The sequence below is a fragment of the Podarcis gaigeae genome (assembly GCF_964106915.1).
Source record: "Podarcis gaigeae genome assembly, chromosome: 1".
In the NCBI taxonomy this organism is placed as follows: domain Eukaryota; kingdom Metazoa; phylum Chordata; class Lepidosauria; order Squamata; family Lacertidae; genus Podarcis; species Podarcis gaigeae.
This window is the reverse complement of record NC_139678.1, coordinates 46,441,044-46,458,867: the sequence shown is the minus strand read 5'-3', so window position 1 is coordinate 46,458,867 and position 17,824 is coordinate 46,441,044. Positions and strand designations below refer to the sequence as shown.

Below are 17,824 nucleotides of genomic sequence, written 5' to 3'. Positions count from 1 at the left end.
GAGGGCCAAAATTGCTTCCCAAACTTTAAAACACTTGAAATAAATCCACCCAGAACAATTCCTTAAGGTTTCACCAGAAGTACTAATGACTTAACCATCTTTAAACATCCAATGAATAATCTTGAAGAAAGAGCCTTGATTTCTAAGGCCTCTGTGCTGAAAGCCACTGCTTAACATTTCAAGCTTGTCAGAGACTAAATGGTTTCCACAGCAACCATGCAAAAGAGGGCACTCGCAACTTCTTTCTTTGCTTGTCAAAACCCAAAGAGGCTTATTAAAACTTGTAAGTATGAGGTTCCATATACAGATTATTTTTCAGTGTTGTCTTTGAGGCTGGAGCAAAGGCAAATTGCCACAGGCAAGTATTCCCCCCGCCCAACTGCCTACTGGCATTCTAAGGGGAAAGATGAACAACTTTCTCATGACTCGTCAGACAAGGACTGTTCTCTTTTCGCAAAATTGCTAATCATTTAAATGATTGATTGTCCTAGTAGCTGTTAGTACATGTCTCTTGTGGAACTCCTCATGATCAATGGAGTCTGCTCTCTCTCAAATTATTTTCCTCATTTAGACGGTAGTCACTCGTTTAAACAAATAACCTGCCAAAATTCATGAATCCTGATACCAGTGTTACTATTACTGCCTATTCTCTTTATTTAAAAAATCCTCTTAGTAGACAAGGGTATTAAGATAGCCCTTCCCTAACTCCTTGAAAGAGTTCATTACGAGCACTTACATTCTCTTTGTTCAAAATTAGCTGTTTTCTGAGGGGACGCTTCTTTCTTTCTTAGCCGCTCTTTTATATAATTTCCTTCACTATCCTCCTGTCAGAAGAAGGGGAGGGGCCATGCTGCCGAGTCCCTGCAGTGTGACTCCTCTTCTTTTGGCAAAGTGCTTCCAGTCCAAGAGAATAACTTGTGCTACAACACCCACTCCGCCGCGTCCTAAGATTGCTAAGGGGAGCACTTTTCACAAATGGCAAAAAAAAAGTTTGTGAAGCTCCTCCTCCGCAACTCCCACATTTGTCTCAGGCACATCTCATTAGGTGGGGATTTTTTAAAAATCCAAGTACACAATGGCCATATGGTTCAGCATCTGCAGTGTAAAGTGAGGTCTGGTCCAGAAAGAGTTTCACCTCTTTGATAAGTTGTTTGTCTACCAAGCTTCTGAGTTACCACCATGCCTGAACAACTACAGAACTCTTGGCAGAAGACATGCAGTAGCAGAGTGGGCTTGCTCTTTCTCTCTCTAAAGATACTCATATGCATTGGTACAGTGGTAGAGTAGCTGCCTTGAGACCCTTGCCTGAAACCCTGGAGACCCACTGCCAGCCGTTGAAGACCATACCAAGCTAGATGGACCAATGTTCTTGATTCTGCATAAAGCATCTTCCTATGTTTGAGGTCTCTTCTCTTCTCTTTTCTTTTCTCCTCCTCTCTTCTCATAAACAAGCCATACAGGAGCAACTCACTTCAGGGATGAGTACTTCTGCCCTGGGGACCAGGTACAGCCCTCCCAGCAAATTTTATGCCCACCCCCACCCCAATGGCCCCAGCAATTTTGGCAGCAGTGGAAGGAAATGAGAAAAAGTATGCAGTCACAGCATTGGAATAGGTAGAGAACTTTTAAACCTCTCTGTGAAGCCCTGAAGGGCATGCAAATTGACCCCTCCCTACTCATCAGATTAATCTTAATGAATGGAGAGGTGGCAATAACTCCCACAGCAACTGAGGAAGGGAGCTGTATGTATCTGTCCTAGGTGTGGAAGTGAGAAAGTATTGATGGCACGCAGCTCTCAGACAAAAGAAGAAGAAGTTTGCCCTACACTATGGCTTTTATCCACAACAACTCTTGGATAACTTTTGTACATACAAAAATACAGAATGTAAGGCTTCAAAAAAAATCCTACAGGAGAAATAATTAATAAACTTATGATTTGGAGGCTAATTCTAGTTTGGCACACTGCTATCCCACCCTTCTGGTGTCTACATGCCACCCAATAATTCCTGCTACAACCTCACTATGCATCGCTTGCAGCCAATCAGTGATGATGATTGAGAGATTTGGAACTTGGGAGATTGGGGAGGTAAGGGACTAAGGGAGACCTCTGCTTTTAGCATTGTTTACCATGCAGATGTAGGAGCCATTCCTTCCATACCTTCTCTGTGTAGGAGGAATATTGCTGAATTGATAGATTCTCTTCAGCACTTTGTTGAAAGTTTATTGTATAATAAAATAGAAAATGCAGGAAGTAGAAGAAATGAGAATTGCCTTTTCCGTCTGAGGGGCCTTCTATATGATTTTTCTTGTGCAGTAAAGGCACAGATGCTACTCATTTATTGTAGTGGATCCACCAAGCAGCTTTCACGGGTTAATGATTTCTGTTTCTTGGAGATGTTTACCTAGCACTCTGGCCATAATATTTCATTGTTGAAAAATTCAGCCTCTCCAACCCTGCTGCTCTCAGCACCCAACAAACATTGTTTGGTGGAACATGGTTGTGTGAGCACTCAAGTGCAGGAATGTTCAGTGACCCCTTCAAAAAGCGACTAACAGACAGACAGGCTTACCCTCCAATACACATACCGGTCATAATGAACGTTGTGCTTTCTATTTCTAATTCATTCTTTGGAGGATGGATGCAGCGCTAGGACAGGTATCTCCCTGAAGTTCAGAAAATGTCAAGCAGCCACCAAGCATGCCTGATCGCTTTTTGTTACGTGAGAGCAGGTTATCATGTTATTAGCACAGACAGGAGAATATCCACTAAGAATATTGATTTTACAATTCAGGATAGGCCTTTTGTCCTTTTCAGCACGTGCTTACTTAAAATTAGTCCAGGGTACATCCAGATATGTTTTTCCACATTGTAGCTGTGGGTATAAATGCCTTTGGGATGCAGACACGTGTAACCTTTGAATCAGTACAGGTTAACTACAATTTTCTGTGCACCCATTCTGAAAAACCTGTAAGGGACGAAATATTCTACTGGAACTGGTTATCACTTTTAAAGGAACATTCTAAAATCACCTTATTATTACATGTTGTTGTCATTAATATGCCGCCCATCTGACTAGGTTATCCAAGCCACTCTGGATGGCTTCCAACAAATTAAAAACACCATGCGCTTTTGACATGTACTACTGGCAGTTATCGCTCCTTTTTCTTCTTCCAGTCTCCGTTCCCCAGCACTCCTACCTCAAGGCGTGCGTTGCAGAGGACTCTGTCAGATGAGAGTATTTACAGCAGTCAAAGGGAACACTTCTTCCCCTCGCGAGCTTCTCTTCTGGACCAAGCCCTGCCAAATGATGTCCTTTTCACCAGCACATATCCTTCTCTTCCCAAGTCATTACCATTAAGAAGGCCGTCGTACACGTTAGGAATGAAATCCTTACACGGTGAGTATGCTTCCAACTTCAGTATTATTGTGGAAGTGCCGTGTGTTGATTCAGCCGGCAGCCTGCTCTGTCCTGAGAACTCAGAATAAGCAAGCCTCTTTCACACCAACCATTCTTTTGTGCTTAGAGATGGGTTTAAAGGTATGTTGGTCATGCCTTATTTAAGCTTGAAACGTGAATATTGCAGTGTATTCTGCTTGGTGCTGCCCTTGATGGTTCAAAAGATACAACTGATATAGAATATAAGACCTGCTTTTGAAGAGTATGGCCATTACTGGCTTTTTATGCCAGTGCCTCCAGCATCTGCTTGGCTCTTTATTGGCTCTGGAGCATAATTTAAGGTGATTGTTTTGGCCTATAAAGCTCTATATGGCTTTATCTTAGACATATCTTAGAAACTTAGACCCATCTTAGACATATCGTAGAAACTCTTCAGACCAAGAACAATCTTTAAAATCAGTGGTATGTTCCTTTTTCACCATACCACTGATATGCCAAGTCAGAGGAGCAATGGCACAAAGAATGGCATTCTCAGTGGCTGGACCTATTAGTTTAATCTGGCCTATAATGCTCAGTTACCTTCCTTTTCACTTTTGAATAACTTCCATGTGGATCTGAAGCTGTGGAAATTCAAGAAGAAAATTGTTTCTTTAGAATATTCTCTTAGCTAGCTAAATTTCAGTGTTGTTAGCTTTTCCTGATTTCTGCTTTTAATTGTGTGTTTGTCTGTATTCTTTGTTGCTTCAGGAGAGTTCTCTGCCTCTGACAGCTCCCTCACAGATATCCAGGATCAGAGAAGGCAGCCCATGCCAGATCCTGGTCTCATGCCTCTGCCCGATTCTGCTTCTGACCTAGACTGGTCAAACTTGGTAGATGCTGCCAAAGCCTTTGAGGGTAGGTCTTGGCAGGTTACTGCTTCAAAAGCTCTTATGCCCTCTTTACAAATTTGTTTTAATTTACCATGTCTTGCATAGGTTTTCCAGCTCTGAAACCCAAGTTTCCTCTTCAGTTGCAATGACAATCTTACGTCACTTAACACTATTCCAGTGCAGTTTTCTTTTTGCATTTTTGGTGTGCTTCCCGTTTTATTATTGTATCTGAAATGCAATAGGTGCTTTGCTGTCAATCAGTGTTTTCAGTTCATCCTTATTTTGATTTGCAAATATCAAGGCTTAAATGTGCAGCCTTTTGCCACAGGGCCAGAAAGACTTTTAAAAAAGGAATGTGGACCATTTAGTGATATAACTAGCATTTTCAGCAGAAAAAGGCTCCCAGAGCACCTTATACATGATCAATTAAAACAGGGTTGTTCCTGCAAGGAGGCTTGCAGTCTAGAATACATGACATAAAAAGAAAGAAATGAGGAGGAAAGAGGAAAACAAAATCAAGACACCACTTCATAAAGTCATTTCTGTAATGATTATCTGAAATGGAAACATTCTCAGAAGAGGATTCCAGTTCTTGACTTTGTTACAGGACATTCTTTTCCTTGTCTTCCTGTTTTGTTTTCATGTGAAAGAAGACTGCTTTCTTCTGCTGCAAAAGAAAAAAATAATTATTTTGTGGCATGTGTTTGTGTGTCTCTCTCCAGTCCAGCGAGCCTCATTTTTTGCCACTAGTGATGAAAACCACAGACCTGTCAGTGTTGCTTCCAACAGTGATCAAACCGAAGACCAGCTTCCTGCTCAGATGAAGCCTTACACTGGGTATGTAAAATGTGAAATGATGCTTGGCAGTTTATTCTAGGGAAGGAGTGAGGAATCTGTGACCATCCAGATGTTCTTTGACTCCAGCTTTCATCAGCCCCAGCCAGCATAGCCAACGACCAAGGATCATGAGTGTTGTGTGTAGGCAGTCCATCAACATCTGGAGGGTCACAGGTTCCCCATCCCTGATAGAGAGGATGAGTTCAAGGATCTGCTCATCAGCATTTCAAATAATCATTGTCTGGTTGATGGAGAAGACGGCATGTGTAGTAATATCATACAATAGCTATGGCAAGTAGCACACATTGGTTTAAAACTCTAGAAGAGGTCCACCTTTGAGAGAGTCTGCCTATGTTTTTAGATCAGTCTTTCCAGAAGGGGTATTGGAAACACGCAGTTTCTGTCATAGGATGCCAAACCAACCCAAATGTCTATACAGCTGTTCCGAAACGTGTTGCTAAGGCTTCCCACAGACATAAACCCAGCCAGATGGGCGGGGTATAAATGATTAATAATAATAATAATAATAATAATAATAATAATAATAATTATTATTATTATTATTATTATTATTATTATTACAGGTGGACCCTGGTTAGCACTAACCTTGATTTGGTGTCTTAACCTGGTTAACAAGATGCAATAGGTTCAGAGCAAAGGAAATAACTGTTCCACACAGTGCATAATTAACCTAGCAAATTCACTGCTGCAGAATGTGGTGATGTCAACTAGCTTAGATGTCTTTTAAAGAAGGAGAAATGTAGTGCTTGTTATCTAAATGGATCCTTCCTGGTCAGAACCATGAAAAAAGAAAGGGGCATATGCTTTTCTTGGTGGAGGTAGGGAATAGGTGGGTTGATATACCTATGACAACCAGCTCCCAAAGACAAACACCTGCGGAGGGTGCCCTCCTCCATGGCTTCCAAGAAGTGCCCGATTGGCTGGAATTGGAAATGAAATGTTGGCTTCGGTTGACACGTGATCTGTTTCAGCAGGGGGCTTGTGTTCTTACTGATTAACATCCTTTACTTACCAGGGGTTATATATGCAGATGTAACACTGATTTGTGATTAAGGGAAGCAAACCACTGGTTCTGCTGCATAAGACAGAGAATGGGGGACTTGGTCCCTTCAGACATTATTGGAATCCAACTCTCATCATCCCACCATTAGCCACTGGAGCTGATGTGAGTTGGAGTCCTAAACATTGGGTGGGGGGGGGGGCTGGCATAAGGCCACAGAGAAAGTAAACAACTCTGTGTCTGTCTCCTCCTTCCTGCAGTAAAGAATCTCCTCCTTCTCTTGCTTCTAAAGTGAACCAGCTGGAAAGTATGCTGAGAATGTTGCAGGAGGATTTAAAGAAGGTAAATATTTTGACTTAAAGAACTTCTGAGTTATTTCTGTTTAAATGCTAGTCCTTGCTAACAGCTCTATGAGCCCTGATCTTGTGCTGTATTTCAAAACAGAGTTTTTAAGAAGCCCTGGAACGAAAACATAGATAGGAGATGAAATCAGAAGGTGTACTTTCTTACAGCCAAACCAAGTGCAAAGCCCTTCACTTGAAGTGTCCCTGGTGCTTTTTGTTATGCGTAGCTGCTGGGGGGGGGGAGTGTTTGTCAGGAGTGCAGAAAGAGAACTTGACCCTTTATTCCCCCACCACAACGCTCCAAATAAAATCTGCCTTCCACAGCAGCTATTAGTCTCAGAAGACAAGTGTGTGTAACTCCTGTAACTAATAGCCACCAAACCAGAGGTGACAGTGGTGGTTTTCATTGAGAGCATGGCAGGAAAAGATAGATTTAAGCCCACATTCTGTAATTCTAATGAGAATGAAGAGACCTGTGGCAGTTAAGAATAATTGTATTAATAGAATAATATAGTGATAATTTGAAAACCCAAGCACTTCTGATGAAGTGTGTGGTTTGGTGTCGTATCTTGTTTGAAACACGGAATAACATTGAGTCCTACTGATGGCGGATGAAGAGGAGATCTTGCTTTGGATCGGCCAGTGGTCCATTTCCTGTTTGGCAGAGGGAGGAAGCCTTGGATTTACAGTGGTGCCTCGCAAGACGAAATTAATTCGTTCCGTGAATTTTTTCGTCTAGCGAATTTTTCGTCTTGCGAAGCACGAAATCCCATAGGAATGCATTGAAAATCAATTAATGCGTTCCTATGGTCAAAAAAAGTCCAAACAAAGCCAAATTTGGTACAACAAGAGTTTATTAAGTGCTCTTTAAAGTCACACATACTGTAAAGAGCATTTCAAAATTCAAACCCAGAATTTTTTTAAAAAAAACAGGAGAGTGGCCCAATGGTCACAGAAAATCATAAAAATGCAGGGGAAAAAACAAGCTTCCAGATTCTTGCAAACCCCTCCCCAACTGTTCCCCCAGCCACCCAGCACACAGAAATTCAAACCCAGAATTTTTTTTAAAAAACAGCAGAGTGGCCCAATGGTCACAGAAAATCATAAAAATGCAGAAAAAAACACACAAGCTTCCAGATTCTTGCAAACCCCTCCCCAACACCAAGTCCTTGAATTCCAAACACCCCAACCCAAAATCCAAAAAGTTTTAAAAGCTTAACTTACCAAATGGCTGCAAAAGAAGTTTTGGAAAAGCTTCAAAAATCACCAAAGTCTTTAAAAACCTCAAAAAAGGCTACTATGTACACTGCATTCTATGAGTTGCTCCTCAAAGTCAAGTCGCAACTGTATTAATGGTGTTAAGAAAAAGAAACAAACTTGCAAGACGTTTTCGTCTTGCGAAGCAAGCCCATAGGGAAATTCGTCTTGTGAAGCAGCTCAAAAAACGGAAAACCCATTCGTCTAGCGAGTTTTCCGTCTTGGGAGGCATTCGTCTTGCGGGGCACCACTGTACAAGGGAAAACTCAGCAGAATTGATGGCACAAGGATCTAGAAAGAGGGAAAGGAATGTCATCGCAAACACCAGAAAACACCAGAAAATTTGACATGCCACAACATGGAAGTCTTTAATGCTTCACGTTTTGTTCTGTTTTTATATTTTGCTGGAAGCTGCCCACAGTGGCTGGGGAAACCCAGGCAAGATGGGTAGAGTAGAAATAATAAAATAAGTAGTTGTCAGGGAACTGCCATCGGAGGGACAGGTGGTGGAGAGGCTCCAGGAGAATAGGAGAGACTCTACAGCAGAAGAAGGAACCAGTAGGGGGAGAGCAGGAGTTCCAGCGGAAAGGGAATCGGGGGAGAGGCTCTGGGATACTTCTAGTGAGAACAGTGAGGAGGTAACAAGACCCCCTTTAGCAACCCCCACCCCTCGCTGGAAGCTGTCACGCAGAGAGTCCAGGAGGCGCATGTCCGTCAAACAACTTTTATGTTGGAGTAAGTTCCGTAGACGCCCAGTCGGATTCTACCAGCGATTGACGGAGTCATGCTTTGGGGGCTCCGTTAGTGCCTAGGTTTGGGTGACTAGCCAAACCCCAGAGGGATCAAGCTTTTACGCACAAGCAGCTCATTATCCCATCACAGCAATCCGACAGTCTTTGAAAGCAGCTTGTGCAAGCAGAGGGGATCATGACTGGATTAGGCCCCTGATGGCAGCCAATAATGAAATCTTAAAGGACACAATGAAATTTTTTCGCGCCATGGACTTGATGTTTTCCAGCGAGATTGAGCAAGGGGTGGTGCGCAGGCAGTTAATGGCGTGTAAACAGGGGAGCCGATCTGTACGTGAGTACTGGACTGAGTTCACCATGCTGATTCATAGACTGGGGTGGGACCTTGCGAGTGAACCTATTCAAATGCTGTTTGAAGAAGGGCTCTCTCCGTCAGTGAAAGATGAACTTTCCCGGGCGCCTAGGGCGGAGTCTATGGACCAGCTGACTAAATCTGCGCTGTCCATAGGAGCGCGCCAGGAAGCCAGAGCTTTGGAAAAGCGGGAAGGAAAGGGGGAACGTTGGAAGGACTTCCGCATTCCTGAGATTCCGGAGCAGCCTTTCCCGCCAGCAGAGCCGATGGAACTTGGAACAGCGCGCGCGCGTGCAGTTTCAAACACCAGTGAGGGGCGGAAGAAGGAGGGAAAGAGCGCCAAGAGATGTTATCTCTGCCAACAGCCAGGTCACTTTGCCAGAGTCTGTCCGCAAAGGAAGGAATGGCAAGGGATGGCGGGAACTGTTGGGGGAAAGGAGGAAGAAGAAATCAGGGAGCAAGTAAAAGCCAACGCCTGGTTGCCAACATCAGGGCACAGCAGCCAGGCCAGGGAGTAGTGAATGTGCCCATGCCGGAACCCCCAAGACCAGCGCTTGTGATAGAGGTGTTGCTGGAACTGGCAAACGGACACCCACTAAAGATAAAAGCGCTATTGGATTCAGGTAGTTCCTGTAATTTCATGAGTAAGGAGTTTGCAGCTGAACACCAGATACAGACTATCCCATTAAGTAAGCCTTTGCAGGTTACCACGATTGATGGGAGGGAACTGTTGGGAGGAGAAGTGAGCCAACAGACTGTACCAATGATAATGAGGGTGGCAAGACACACAGAACTGATAGCGTTTAACGTAGCCACCTTGGGAGGAGCTCCTATTATTTTGGGAATGAGCTGGCTGGCACTACACGATCCGCTAGTAGGCTGGCATCAGAGAGTGGTTTCCTTTGGATCAGCACATTGCCTAGAACACTGCAAGGAGGGAGAGGCTCAGGCAGGGGCCAGGGCCACTCTAGCAGGGATGGAAGTGATGGACAAGGGGAAGGTGCCACCACAATACGCTGACTTGATTGACGTCTTTAGCGAAAAGGAAGCAGATAAACTGCCCCCGCACAGACCCTTTGACTGTCAAATTAACTTACTCCCAGGAGCACAATTGCCAGTGGGCAAGCTGTATGCAATGTCAGACAGTGAGATGCAGGAGTTAAGGGAGTTCATTGACAAGAACCTCAAGCGAGGTTTCATCAGAGAGTCACGAGCGGTGGGGGGCAGCCCAGTGTTCTTTGTGGACAAAAAACACACGGGTAAACCCAGGCTTGTGTGTGATTTCAGGGGCCTAAATGCAGTGTCAGAACCAGTGACGTTCCCTATGCCTAGAATTGATGACATTCTGACACGTGTGAGAAAAGGGAAAATTTTTACCAAGCTGGACCTTAGAGGGGCATATAACTTGATACGGGTGAGAAAGGGGGATGAGTGGAAAACCACTATGTTCACCCCCTTGGGGGCCTTTGAGTACCTCGTTATGCCCTTCGGTCTACAGGCGGGCTTGGCCTGTTTTCAATCGTTCATGAATCACGTCCTGGGGCCATTGCTCTACAAGAACTGCGTAGCGTTCTTAGATGACGTCCTGGTATACTCAGAGAATGAGGAGCAGCATGTGCGAGATGTAAGAGAAGTACTGAGCAAACTGCGAGAAAATCGGCTGTGGGTGAAACTGGAGAAGTGTCAGTTTCATACCAGGGAGGTGGAATTCCTGGGGTACCGGTTGTCTGACAAGGGATTGGCCATGGATCCCAGCAAGGTTCAAGCGGTACTGGAATGGAAAACACCAAAGACCAAGAAGGACGTGCAAAGATTCCTGGGCTTCGGAAACTTCTATAGGAAGTTCATCAAAAACTTTGCCCATTTAACAGCACCCATCACGGATTGTCTTAGCAGCAAGAAAAAATTTGTTTGGACGGAAGAAGCGCAGCGGGCGTTCGAACACTTAAAGCAGGAAGAGCAACTTTTGCACGTAGATCTACAACAACCAATGAGGGTGGAGACTGACGCGTCAGACCGAGCGGTGGGGGCCGTGCTTCTCCAGCCGGGAAAAGATACGTCCGAATGGAGACCGTGTGCGTTCTTCTCGCGGAAGTTGAACAAATCCGAGAGGAACTACACAGTATACGACCGAGAACTGCTCGCCATTCATGAAGCATTCCGGAGATGGTGCCACTTGCTGATTGGGGCGCAGCACAAGGTTCAAGTCCGAACTGACCATAAAAATCTGGAATACTGGAGAACAGCACGAGTGCTGAACCAGAGACAAGTGAGATGGGCCCAGGATTTCTCCAAATTCCACTTTGAGATTCGTTACGTGCCAGGCTCCGAGAACGTGAGGGCGGACGCTCTCTCCAGGAAACCTGAGTACTTAGAGGGGGAGGGAGCGCCTGAGGCAAGGCATGTAATCCCTGAAGACCGCTGGGTGTGTGGGGCGGCATTGGTGGGGCAGAGGGAACTGATAGAGGGTACTGAGAACGATGAATACGCCCAAGAGAAATTCAGAGAACTCAGGAGGACAGAGGAGAACACAGGGGGGGTTGAAGAAAAGAACGGGGCGTTGTATTACAAAGGGGCACTGTACATACCAGATGGGGAACTGAGGGGCAGAGTACTCAAGCAGTTGCATGACAGCCCCACAGCGGGGCATTTTGGACAGCACAAAACCATGTGGTTGGTTACCAGAGAGTTTTGGTGGCCCAAGGTGAGGGAGGACGTACGGGAATATGTCAGGGGTTGCGACAGGTGCCAGCGAGCGAAAGGGGAGAGGGTGGCGCCAGCGGGGCTATTACAACCCTTACCCACACCAGAAAGGCCATGGGAGGCAGTATCCATAGATTTTATGACAGACCTGCCAAAATCCAAGGGCAAAACAGCTGTCATGGTGGTGGTAGATCTATTAACTAAGATGTGTCATTTTATAGCCTGTTCCCATGCGGTCACCGCGGAGGAAACCGCCAAGTTATTTGTAGAGCATATTTTCAGGTTGCATGGCGCCCCCTTGAGGGTGGTCAGCGACAGAGGGAAACAGTTTACTTCCAGGTTCTGGAGGAAACTTATGAGCTTACTGCACGTGGAACTCAATTTCTCAACTGCCCGGCACCCAGAAACAAATGGGCAAGCGGAAAGGGCAAACAGGATTTTACAACAATACCTGAGGTGTTATGTAAAAGACAGAGAAAATGATTGGGTAGATAAGTTACCTCTGGCAGAATTTGCCTACAACAACGCGGAGAACGTGTCCACAGGGATGAGTCCTTTTCTGGCAAATTATGGGTGTCATCCCCGGGCATTTCCAGGAGAAGGAGGGGAGAGGTGGAGCGTGCCAGCGGCGGAACACTTTTTTGAAGAGATGGAAGCGATCCACCGTCAGCTTCAACTTAACTTCGAGAAAGCCAAGGAGGAATATAAGAAACAAGCAGACAGAAATAGGAGGGGAGGTGAAACTATAAGGGTGGGAAACCGGGTGTGGCTATCCACCCAAGGACTACCGTTCAAGGGAGGGAGTAAGAAATTGAGACCCAAAAGATTGGGACCCTTTGAGGTCATACAGCAGGTCAACCCAGTAACATTCAAACTCAGACTGCCCAGTCACATGAAATTGCACCCAGTATTTCACAGGTCATTACTGTCGCCGTACCGAGAGGGACGTGAGTGGGGGGAGCGTGAGAGAGAGGTCACCCAAACGCCCGTGATAGAAGAGAGAGAACGCGACATGAACGTGGCAGGAATCATTGATTCCAGGTGGAAGGGGAATCAGGTGGAATATCTGGTAGAATGGGAGGGGGAAGTTGAGTCGGAAAACACTTGGGTACCAGCAGAGTTAGTCAAGGACGAGGTTTTAATAGAAACATTTCATCAGCGTTTCCCAAAAAAACCGCAACCCGTGGCACGATTTAGAAGGGAACACTTTGGGACCACCGATGAGGAAGGCGAGTTTGAAGGGTTCCCAGAGTCAGGGGTGGGTGAGGAAGCCGACTCCGACGAAGAAGAGGAAGACGAGGAGAGAGACGGTACGCCATGGTTAGAAGTGTTTGAATCCTCGGACGACGAGGAGAGTTCCTTCCGGGGCTTTCCGCCCTCACCGCCAGTGGGAGAGGAGGCGGGGGGGTGAAGGGGGCCCTGGGGGGGAGGTGGATGTCAGGGAACTGCCATCGGAGGGACAGGTGGTGGAGAGGCTCCAGGAGAATAGGAGAGACTCTACAGCAGAAGAAGGAACCAGTAGGGGGAGAGCAGGAGTTCCAGCAGAAAGGGAATCGGGGGAGAGGCTCTGGGATACTTCTAGTGAGAACAGTGAGGAGGTAACAAGACCCCCTTTAGCAACCCCCACCCCTCGCCGGAAGCTGTCACGCAGAGAGTCCAGGAGGCACATGTCCGTCAAACAACTTTTATGTTGGAGTAAGTTCCGTAGACGCCCACTGTCGGATTCTACCAGCGACTGACGGAGTCATGCTTTGGGGACTCCGTTAGTGCCTAGGTTTGGGTGACTAGCCAAACCCCAGAGGGATCAAGCTTTTACGCACAAGCAGCTCATTATCCCATCACAGTAGTAGTTGTAGTAGTAAATTAGAAGGCAGGAAGCCTGGGGAGGTTGGAGAGACCTTTTTGATGAAGGTCTGCCCTGGTGATCACTATAGGGCTTGTCACATAGAATCCGCATCTGAGATCTTTTGTCTTTTGCTCATTCTTCCAGGAAAAAGAAGACAAAGCCAATCTTCAGGCCGAAGTCCAGCATTTGCGAGAAGACAATTTACGGTTACAAGAGGAATCCCAGAACGCCTCTGAGAAACTGAAGAAATTCACGGAATGGGTTTTCAACACAATTGATATGAGCTAAGAACAGCACACATTGAAACAAACACATTGGCAAAAAAAGTGAAATCACCTCTGTAGTGGGACTTTGCTTTAATACCACACTCATCATGACCTTTGAAAGTCCAGTCAGAGCACTTTTACATCTTTCATACTCTGATTACCCTTTTATGCATCTCTGCAAGCACCCAGAACTATTGCAGATCAACAATCATTGACTGCCTTTTGTAGGAAAAAAATAAAAGCAACAAAAAAAGTAATTTTAAAGAAAATAAAAGTTTAACTGCTAAAATGTGAATGTCTTTATTTTTTTGCACATTCTCCTTACCTGTCCTGTACAAAAATGACTTGGGAGAGTGGACCAGAATAACTTGTCCATCTGCCTCTATTTATTTCTATTCACTCCTTTGTATCAGTTTCAGATTAATCTGCTTTATTCTTGCTGCTTTGGCAAATATTACAACTTCTAGAAAACTAGGAAGATGTTTGTTTTGCTGCTTCCTTTCTATTGTTTCTGACGTATTCCACAAGCCAGAGGATGTGAGCTATGTTTTGGGTGTCACCTTAATGATTTGTGCTTGGCCATCCTTAGTGCTATCTCCACCTACCTTGTATAGAGCCATTTCCCCTAGAGTGTGCACGCGTACAAGTGTGTACAGTGTAGCCAGTGGAGACTTGAGCCATGGCTATGGCAAGTTACCCAATTCCATTTCTGCACATCTCTTTGAATCGGTGGTTGTTGCGCCTTTGTTTTCCAGCGGAAGTGCATGGGCTTCCAGCTACCTAAGGGACAGAAAGACAGTACAAATTTGATATGCTGAACAGATATCCTTTCTCAGGCTCCTTGAGTGAAGAGAATACTCACTCCTTTTGTAAGAACTGCCTTCTGTGTCTTCCTGCCTAGGGACCTTTCTTTCACCAATCCCTTCCTGATAGCATTGCATATTTTACATTTCTTTAATACAGGTAGCCCACTCCTGTTGATCTGGAGATTGTGTAATTATGTCCAGTGTGGATTCTAGGTTTGGGGAGCTCTTTGGGCCAGGCACCCTTCATCCGTGGGTCTCCTCCTCTTCTCCATTCAATGCCTTTCTCTCTCCCTCCGGGCCCAATCTGCACAACTGCCTAGAGGGAAGTAGAGGATGCTACCCTGCTTCCTCGTTTTTGTCTTTTGCTTGCAAACAGTCGGCAACAGCAAGGAGGAAAAGGGCCAGGAAGCAGTGGTCTGTGGGCCTTGACAGGGCCCACTCCAGAGAAAGGAAATGAGCCAAAGCTCTTTCTCCATACCCCACCCTAGCAGTGTGGCACCCTTATGCAGCACCCCTGAAGTTTGCCTTGGAAAGGAGCACGAGACAATACCGACCCCCAGTTTCCATTGGTGGCCTTTTGACAGATAACGTGCTGTACTGTTAAGACTGCACACAAAGCCATGTGTGCCTGAATGCTGTTGACCTCAATGGATTTTCATTTTAATAGCTTGCATATTGAGACTTTAATAGGACACACCAGTGTCGCTGCCCATGTGTTATTTCTTAGCACTCGTACATATCCAAAATAAGGTGAAGCTGTGAAGCAACTGTTGCGAGTTGCGCTCCAATCAGCAGGCGTCTGTCATATAAGTAAATTTTTTGTCATCATTGCCCTGAGTGAAAAGACAATGGGATGGCTCCTTTATTAACATGATCGAAGTCTTCCCTTGATTTTTAGAATCAGGAGAAGGAAGAATCCTTACTCTTGAATCTTTGGCACGTGACTTTTCCATTAGAACTGCCATAAAACGTCACATCGGCAAGGAATGAAGTCTTAGCATTGGGGGAAGAAACCGATGTGCCCTGCAGCCTGCCTAAGCTTTGTTTCAAGTGGCATGTGGTAAATCTCATTTGTGACCTTCTCTGCATGCAGCCGTGATACTCTTCCGTATGCACTGTTGCACCTAATGGCAGCAGCCCATGCCTGTCCATTTCATCAACCTTCCTCTCCTTCCCTGTGTTCTAGGCCTCATTCATCACTGGGAATGTTCTTTACCTTCCATTGAGTCTTCCTGGCCTTCTTTGATACGCATTTTCATAACTCTTAATTAACTGTACAAACCCACATGGTTCCTTCTGACCTACAACTTCATTTGATGAAAATCCCCTCGGGGTGTTTTTCCCCCCTGAGAACATTTGGCCATGTGAGAGGATTGGTTTGAGAGTATTTCTGGAGTGCTTTCGCAGAAAGATAGAATGTCTTAGGGTGTTGTTGTTGTTTTTCATCTTCAATAATTTGTATGAAGGAGATCTATATAATGCCTGATGTAATTTGTAAACGGGAAATATTGCTAACATCTCTCAGCATCCTGACTTATTTTTCTTTCTCTTTAGTTTTTATTTTATTTTAAACAGTGGGACTTGGGGCAGACTATTTATTAGAGTTTTGCAACAGAGTTCTTGTATGAAGCCTCTAAAAGGCTACTTGTAAAAAATAATAATCTGACAATAAAATTCATTTTAAAGGCTCTTCTATATACGATATCCTGTTTATTTTCATTCTTTGAGCTTTCCTTACATAATGATTCCCCACCACATGACCTGCCTAAGAATCCATAAAGACAATGACTAAAAACCTTTTTAAAAATATATATATGCACAACTCTTTTTTACACATACCATTCAATAGCCTTTGTAGTTTCCCTTCTTGCATTTTAGCACATTCCTATCTTTCTTGTACTAGAAACAAATCCATTAATTGTGGTTTTGCTTTAATTTCCCCTTATACTAGCACTTACAGCATTAAAAGGAAGGCTGATGCTGGTTGCTGCCCAGGGTGGTCCCAGCTACGTTTTTCTGATGCTTGAGTGAGAACGTTACTTCCTTAAAGGAGAGTGCTCATCTGGAGCCAAACTAGATGGGACATTTGTCAATGTAGTGTGCTGACCAACCATCCCTGGACACTAAAATGTGTTGAAATGCTAAAGAGAGACCCGGTTCAGAGTGGGGGAGCAGAGCAATCGACCCTAGGGAGCAAGATTCAGTTCCCTTCCCCACTTCTCCAGAATGAACTGGGAAGCTCTTGCGAAGCTATGAGGCTTTGTTTTATGTGTATGTATTGCGGGTAGCACTGTGGGTTAAACCACAGAGCCTAGGAATTGCCAATCAGAAGGTAGGCGCTTCGAATCCCCACAACGGGGTGAGCGCCTGTTGCTCAGTCCCAGCTCCTGCCAACCTAGCAGTTCAAAAGCGCATCAAGTGCAAGTAGATAAATAGGTACCGCTCCGACGGGAAAGTAAATGGCGTTCCCATTTGCTGCTCTGGTTTGCCAAAAGCGGCTTAGTCATGCTGGCCACATGACCCGGAAGCTGTATGCAGGCTCCCTCAGCCAATAAAGCGAGATGAGCGCCACAACCCCCGAGTCGGTCACGACTGGACCTAATGGTCAGGGGCCCCTTTACCTTTATTGCACCACTTCAGTTGCAACTCCAAACACTCTTATAGGGAGCAGGGCTGCACTTTAATTTGGGCTTACTTCTGAGAAGACATAGACCCGGCTGACACTATAACTTCCACTGTAGAGACCCAAGCTGCAGTCTTAAAAGTACTTATTCAAGAGTTAGGTTCTTGGAACACAATGTGACTGACTTCTGAGTAAACATACCTGTGTGCTGTAAAGGCACTGAAGGAGACGTTCTTGATTTTGATTATACTGATCACGGTTTTATTTGGGCATGCGGTGTTTTGTGAAATAGGTGCTTTGGTTTATTGGCATTCTTGGCAATGAAAAAGATTAAATCTCATTGTTTGAACTTACACTGTGTTGATGATATTCAGCTGTTCCTGTATTAGCTTGTGCCTTTGTTTACTTGCACATTTCTTGAAGTGAGTAATTTCCCTTTAATACAAGTCCCTTTATTACTTGTAAAGGAAGCATATTTTAAGTGTACCATGTAATGTTCCTTTCACCTTTTATTTATTTATCAAATCACCATTCCTATGTCAAACGGATGTTGGCTGCAAGTAGCAGCCTTTCTGTTTTGGTTGATTTACTATTTAATGCAGGGGGTGACCTTTCACCCTCCAGATGTTGTTGGACTCCACATCCCATCATCCCAAGCTAATATGGCCAATTATTGAGATGATTATAGAACAGCAACATCCCTTTCCCTGATCTAACTCACAGATTAGCAATGCATTCACTAGGCAAGGTTTT

General features: G+C 44.9%; 1 protein-coding gene across 8 annotated transcripts in view; it reads left to right on the top strand.

Moving 5' to 3' along the window:
- SIPA1L1 (signal induced proliferation associated 1 like 1) overlaps positions 1-16,143 on the top strand; it is a 162,717-nt gene extending 146,574 nt beyond the window's left edge. For 7 of the 8 annotated variants that reach the window (XM_083746254.1, XM_083746249.1, XM_083746251.1 and 4 more), the window contains 5 exons: positions 3,176-3,398; positions 4,146-4,292; positions 4,990-5,104; positions 6,386-6,467; positions 13,521-16,143. In XM_083746254.1, coding sequence (XP_083602380.1) covers positions 3,176-3,398; positions 4,146-4,292; positions 4,990-5,104; positions 6,386-6,467; positions 13,521-13,664 — 711 coding nt within the window. In that variant the 3' untranslated portion in view covers positions 13,665-16,143. The remainder of the gene's footprint in view (positions 1-3,175; positions 3,399-4,145; positions 4,293-4,989; positions 5,105-6,385; positions 6,468-13,520) is intronic. The other variant, XM_083746253.1, reaches the window with a different exon arrangement.
- Positions 16,144-17,824: the final 1,681 nt, after the last annotated feature.